Below are 7,277 nucleotides of genomic sequence, written 5' to 3'. Positions count from 1 at the left end.
TAATAGTCAATTACAGAAATAACAGAAATATTACAAGATAACGACTTAAACTACATTTTACTCCTCAAATTGAGTGTTTCTCTGTGACGTTGCAGCGGTCAGGTTGTACAAGTCTCTCAGACAATTCCTAGTTTACAAAGTGGTAATTACGAGTTCTACGAGGAGGTGAACACTTTTTACCAATCTTAAACTTTTTTAATTACGACATGGCACGAATGCAGCTTTAGCCTAAATCCTCAGAAAGCAAGCTGAAATAATGTTATATTGTTTCTGATTAATTAAAATGATAATCTGAGGCACTTAAATTGTACTCACAGTCTACTTGGCCAATGGGCTGCCTCCTGAGCTTTGCTGTTTTTATACAGCATGAGAAAATAAACATTATAATAATACTGTTCAGTCAATCAAATGTTACCCGAGCAGTCTCTTAGACAGACATTCTTATAAAGTGGAAGGACTACTGGCAACCTGACTGCAAACGGAAAAAAAAGTTTATATCACTCGGAGTCTTGCATGGTGATCACTATATGGTATCTCTGTGGTATAAATTAATTTACCAAACATACTATGGTGGTGCAGCAAGTAGCACTGCTGCCTCACAGCCACATGGTCCCTGGTTTGAGCCTGAGCTTAAGTTCTTGCTGTGCGGTGGTTTGCATATTCTCCCTGGGTTTCCTCTGGGTTCTCCAGTTTCCTCCAATCACCCAAAAACATGCCAATAGGTGAATTTGCACCACGCAAGCTTGATCAATTTATTAACTGTTTCTACTTCTAATTCACTAAATTCAAAATAGCAGTGTTTATCCTTCATATAATTTTTGATATTAGAAATGGATATGGTATTATCTGTCCCACATGATAATTCATTTCTTAATTTATGTACCTTGCTTCTGAAATAATTATTCAAGTAATTTGCAATTTCTTTTGGTTTTGTAATAAAAGTACCTCCACACTCCATAAAAGTAGGTTGTGGTGAGATGTCTTCCCATTAGATTATTTAAAATACACCAAAGCCTTTTCCCATCATTCATTTTTCTGCTTAACTGTACAACATAATGTTGTTTATTTTTCTTTTGATTAAGTTTTGTGACATGGTTCCACAGTTTACAGTGTTTTTTGTCTCAGTTATACTACCAGTTATTTGTGCTATTCTCTTAGCCTCATCTCTCTGAGACATACGGTACAGGCCTTTAACTCCTCATCAACCCGTTGTTGAATTATTAACAATCTGACCAGTTCAGACAAGTGTCGGAGAAAATGTGTATAGCAATTTAAATTAAAGTTGTTTAATTGTTGTTTAAATTGTTATTAATATAATTAATGTGTGTGTGGGGGGGGGCGGGGGGCTTGTAGACATATTGGAATGGAACTGCCCTGTGATGTCACTGTTATCATTTGAATCACAGCATGTTTCAAAATTTTATCTGAGGGGACACATAAAGAGTTTTGATCAATCGCAAGTCAGAACATCAGCGCACAGAGCATAAACAAGCAGCTACACGCATCGCACAGCAAGAACAATTTCAGCTACAACATATTTTATTTGCATTTTCACGTTATCCTCTTTGGACAATGGTAATTTGTAACCAAATATCACTCTAATTACAGCTATGTTAATTAGCAAATTTGGGAGTTGGGCCTAAATCATTGTTCACAACTATTTACAGTCTCAGCAAATCGAACATTTCGTGTCTGAAGTACCCTCATCCACACCCCCAGCACCTCCAAAGCCTTCATGGGGTGATCTCATGGACGCTGAGGACAGTGGGCTGGAGAACGTTGAACCCTCCTGTTTCTATGTAAGACACTAAGCTTACTAATAAGTTGGGCATACATAATATAAATCTTATTTCTGGGGTGTCTCTAATTCCTTCTCTTTTTCTGTGTAAAACAGAATCCCTGGAGCACGAAAACCACCAGCCAGGTAGAGGAGCAGAAGGTAGAGGAGCAGAAGGAGCAGGTTAAAGAACAGCAGATGCCTGTTAGAATCAAGAAGCTCCCTAAGGAACGCCTCAGCAAGAACACCAAGGTAGAGCAGTAAAGTCTCGCAGATCATTCATGTCTGTATTATGGACATGTGGGCGTATCTCTGAGTTCGTCTGTGAGTATGAGCATGCCTGTTTCAGGGTTTTCTGGAGTCTATGTACAGAAATGTTGGCATTTCTTTTAGTCTTTTTGAGAAATTAAAATGCATAACACTGAGTAGATGATCTGGGAAATTAATAATTAAGTACTCAAAGCTACAATGCTGATTTGTGACTTTTACTTTTATGAGTTTAGTCCAGGTTTTTTACAGGTGTTTTATGCTATTTCACACTTTTTTAGTGTAATAATTGGCTTAATTAACACACTGGATGTTGACTCTGCCCTTTTCTGTAGACAGTCAAACTGATGCTGAGGAATCTTGACCCCAGTGTGGATGACAGACGCCTGCAAGAAGAGTTCCTGCGATTTGGAACTGTCATCAGTGCAAAGGTCACTTAAAATGACTAATCCCTACATTTTATTCCTTTCCCGATAACTTGTGTTCACTTACTCTTACTCGCTCGATTACATCGAAACCAGTGTCCACAATAACAGAGAAATGGAATCTGACCGGTTTAGACAAGTGTCTGAGAAAATGTGTATAGCAAGTTGGTAATCATACCCATATTCTGTGGTCATGCCCAAAATTAAGAAATTATTAGAAGAATGTATTTGATGCTCTTTGGTGGAGAAATCTTCCACCATGAGATTCCCAAAGATCCCAAAGTAGTCCTTCTTGGTGTGCGTCCAGAAGGCTTCAACGACAGAGCTAAAATATATTTGCTACAAATCCTACTAGCAGCCACCATTAAGTGGATCATATTCAAATGGTTAAAACTTTAACCTCCATCATACAATGTTTGGATCCAAAAAGTGTGGGAGCTGTACGAAATAGAAGAAATCACATATGCGGCACGGCTAAATTCATTAATTATAAAATGTACCTGATATACTTAAAACTGAATCACTATCGATGCAGCTAGAATATGAAAAACTAACATGCCAAAAAGTAATATAGTACGGTATTGAATGCAATTTTGATGTTAAAAATAAAATATACATTTAAAAAACAGTGTGATCTTGCAGCACAAGGTGACGAGTGTGTAGGGGCGTTTTTTTTTTTTACATTTTTTGTTATTTTTTATTTTTTTACTCAATTGGTTTATTTTCTGAATGTGGAGAGCTACGATATTGTTAACGTGCAACGCATGTAATGCTCATTCTATGCTTTCTATATCTCCTCGCTGTCCTCTACAGGTCCTGATGGAGAATGGCTTCTCCAGAGGCACTGGGACTGTCAGCTATTCATCTCCTGATGAAGCCAGAAAGGCCATCTTGGAGATGAACGGCAGGTTGTTGGGCAGCAGGTCGGTGTATGTGACTCCGTCTCAGAGCAAGAAGGAGCATGGAGGAAGGCAGAGAGAAATGAAGGAGATTAGCCAGCCTACTGAACCCTACCCAAATCCATACAACAACATCCACAGCCACAGCGTGAGTCACAGCTGTCTGATTGTGTATCAGTTTTGTGATAAGCGTAAAAATACTGGACTTGAGAGAGTATAGTATATATAGACATACATATAAAAAAAAACTGTTAGATGATTTTTGTTTAATGCCGTTTAGCCTGAAATCATTACTCAGTCTCTGTAAGTTTGCAATAGTTACCATTAGCTAAATTTTACTTCCTGCCTAGCCAATTTATGTTCACTACTGAAACAAATGCTAGTCGAACCTGGTACTAGCAAAAAACAACAAATACAAATTAGGTAAATTACTGATTGGATGCTAAAATGAAATGATTGGACGCTAAAGTGAAATGATTGGATGCTAAAGTGAAATGATTGGATGCATCTACAGGTGAACTGGGAGAAAAGCAGTAGGACAAGACCACGAGCAGAGCGCAAACCACACTGCAGTCCATGGATGCACAGGTACTATGCTGATTATATTTCCAGGGACTTTTATTATTTGAACCAGGTTTTGGTCAAGTGCTGTCTCACATTTTTAGCTTAATAACTGGCTTAATACTGAGTGATTGATCAGTATGTACTCTTAAAGCCCCCAGTGCAAACACCCACATGCACACACACAAACATTAGATACTGACTCTGCTCTCTGTTCTATAGAGAGTCGAATTCTTTGTGAAGAATCTGGACTACAGTGTGGATGACAGTGTGGATGTGATATATAAACACACACACACAAATACACTGTGTAAAGTAACACGTCTCTGCTTTTCTCTTTCAGGTCGCCTCTGTGTCGCACCTACCCACTGGATGAATAAATATATATTACAATTGCAAAATGTTGCATAAACGGTCGGGATCTTTATCATACTAAATAAATGTTGGTGTAAATAACTCACACAGTAACAGCAGTAAATGTGGTCTCTTTCTTTTTTGTTGCATTTTTTTCTTGAAGTAGATATGAACACCATGATCCGTGCTTCTTCTTGATCTTTGGTTATATCTGACTTTGGTTATGTTAATCACCAATTCTTTTCACACCACACCCTGTAACTGTATGATAGACAATCCTCTTGATAGTAAAGTGTGCTTTTTTTTGCATATTTGTTTTAAAAATCATGGGGCCCCCAGTGATCCAGGATCCCTAAGCAACCACTTACACTGCTTATAGCAAGAAACCGCCCTGCTTCATAATATTCTGATATGACACACCTGACCCATCTTACATTAAACCTTTTACACTGACCATACATCAATTACCTGTCACTAATTAAATATTCAAAATACCCTGCCCAGGGGCATTTCCAAAACTTTAATGTATGAGGAGCTCAGGATTGTGAATATCACGATTAGCTGATGTCTAAGAACAACAGTGTGAATTCATCAAGACAATTCATTGGCTTTCTCCCCTCCCTGTGTTGGTTTTTGTCAGACTAATGTTACTACAGTCAGCTACTTGGACATTTGAGGTCTGCTCAGCCGACACTTTCCCTACAACTCTCAGAGTTCCTTCCCTCAAAGTGTGTTCTTTTCAAAGCCAAGTTGAAAACAGTGCCAAAATGGCATAATAAATAATATACTTTCATTTTTAATGGGAAAGAATACACCTTGGTGGCTGTCAATATACTCTGACAGACCATCCAGGTGTAACCTTGTGTGGGAAACATTGCTAGTAGTTTTGTACACAAATCTTTACTAATTTCCTATGTTAATGATGAAACAGTACAAAGATTACAATATAAACACATTTACCAATTACCTGCTTTTTAAATGTGGACTGTCTGCTGAAAGCTGCTGCCCTTCCTGACCGCCATCAACCTCACGGCTTCACCTGTCTAAAATAAACAACATGAATGAAAACACAACTTAATAATACTTGTTTACAAAAGGAAGGATTATCTAAACTGGAAAGTCTTGTTTTAAGTGCATAAAAACAGGACACTTTGGCTATTCACTATCCATCCATCCATCCATCCATCTTCAACCGCTTACTCCTTTTCAGGGTCACGGGGAACCTGGAGCCTCTCCCAGGGAGCATAGGGCACAAGGCGGGGTACACCCTGGGCAGGGTGCCAGTGGCTATTCACTAGTTTAGTATTTTTGAGAAAATGAGTGAGATTGTAAACATTTCAATCTTTAAGAGATGGTTGGATGTGTTTAGCCTGGTCAATGACAAGGAAAATAATCCATTTATTTCCTTTACCAAAGCTGAAATGGTACAACTGCCTATATGTTAGATGAAAAATTCTTGTTCTTCCGTCTAAAGTCCACAAAAAAACATATTTACCACTCACCTGGTTTTAAATGTAAACTATCTGTGAACAGCTGCTGCGTTGTTTCACAGATTTTCAGTTAGAATATAGAAAAGAATAGGTTGTTTTTTTTTATCAGAATAGAAAACAATAGATTATCATTAATTTCTTAAATGAATTATTTGTTAAAGAAAGAAGTCTTTGGTCATGGCAAAACACAGAAAACTTTTATGCATTTACAAAATACTCAACTTTCTGAAAGGTGAGTAGTCATGAAGGAAACGGTTATTCGCTTTTATTGTTTATAAATATCTCAAAGAGGATTAGAGTGAAGCGCGAGGGCGGGACAAACAGTTGTAATCAGTGATTGGTCAATGGGAACAATGGTGATCTGTGATTGGGCAATGGGAACAACGGGGATCTGTGATTGGTCGGAAGCGCAACGCAGTCAGGTTTAACACACTGATGGTGAGCGAGTCGGGTGAACCTGCGGTCTCTAAACTTGTAGAACAGCAGCTGTGTTGTGAGCTGGAGAACCGTATCGGGTTCAAGTCATTTAGTAAAGTCTGCTTACAAAGTGTAGTCGCTAGGCTCTTTTGTATATAATTAAAGTTGTCTAAAAAGTCGTCAAATAGAGCGACAAATTCTCCTGGCAACACTGAGGCGCACACTCCCATTTTACACGCGGCTAATCTAACCTAGTTTACACACAGGAAATTGTCTACACTAATATAACACTTTATGCCTTTAACGTCTGTCATACAGACCAATGTGCAATAAATGATATCAATAAGCCTGGCTAGTCTGTTTATAGAAGACAGAAGAGCTGTAAAAGCACTTGCCATAATCCACTACTTTAACAGTTAGCTAAATGAGCTACCTAATCTAGTCGCCCTGTCACTCAATACAGAATGACGTGTTAAACAGAGTACATTACTTTAAAAAACATAAACGGCTTCATATTAATTGTGTACATTTGCCCGCATTTCTTACGTCGTCAACATTTTTCTTTTCAACAGCTGGCACATTTACATCAGTTTCGGGTTTTATTAAAAAAAAAAAAAATCGCTGCTAGCACCTGAGTGGCGCAGTTTCCCTGCTCCAGTTTAGTGTTGAGTGACATGGCGATAGCATAGAAATACTCACATAAATAAAGTCCCGCCTTCCTTACAACCAGCTAACATTTATTCACCTGTTAATTGTGTCGTTTACGGGCATTTTCTAGTCTACTACAAACCAGAAATAATAATAATAATAATAATTGATGATAAAGGGAATAATTTTTTGATAAAGGGAAGACCCATACAGTTTAAATCTTTAAAAATTTTTGTAAAACACATTTTACATTGTGTTTTCTTCTGCCCCAAGGTATAATATGCTTCAGAAATCAGTTGCAATGGCATTTTTTCATTTATAAATGATTTCGTGTGTTGCCTTTTGTAGCTAGCAGGTTTATTAAAAACATAGGTACTAATTGGTTAAGACCTAAGAGCAAACACAGTGCATGATATGGGTGCAGAATCTGCTGTTGGAA

The 7,277-nt window shown here is 37.9% G+C and overlaps 1 protein-coding gene across 2 annotated transcripts; it reads left to right on the top strand.

The window, feature by feature from the left end:
• Positions 1 to 1,363: 1,363 nt before the first annotated feature.
• Positions 1,364 to 4,914, top strand: LOC128607232 (polyadenylate-binding protein 1-A-like). Of its 2 annotated transcripts, XM_053623901.1 has the most exons (7): positions 1,364 to 1,575; positions 1,668 to 1,799; positions 1,895 to 2,029; positions 2,380 to 2,475; positions 3,283 to 3,516; positions 3,883 to 3,956; positions 4,273 to 4,914. In XM_053623901.1, exons 1-7 carry the CDS (start codon positions 1,573 to 1,575, stop codon positions 4,307 to 4,309), a joined length of 711 nt encoding a protein of 236 aa, XP_053479876.1. In that variant the 5' UTR covers positions 1,364 to 1,572; the 3' UTR covers positions 4,310 to 4,914. The 2 variants fall into 2 exon arrangements, with proteins under 2 accessions (XP_053479876.1, XP_053479875.1); XM_053623900.1 differs by having other exon boundaries at positions 3,883 to 4,914.
• The last annotated feature ends 2,363 nt before the right edge of the window (positions 4,915 to 7,277 follow it).

This window comes from Ictalurus furcatus, chromosome 5 (assembly GCF_023375685.1).
Source record: "Ictalurus furcatus strain D&B chromosome 5, Billie_1.0, whole genome shotgun sequence".
In the NCBI taxonomy this organism is placed as follows: Eukaryota; Metazoa; Chordata; class Actinopteri; order Siluriformes; family Ictaluridae; genus Ictalurus; species Ictalurus furcatus.
Note: the sequence above shows the minus strand (reverse complement) of the source record. Positions and strands in the feature narration are given on the sequence as shown.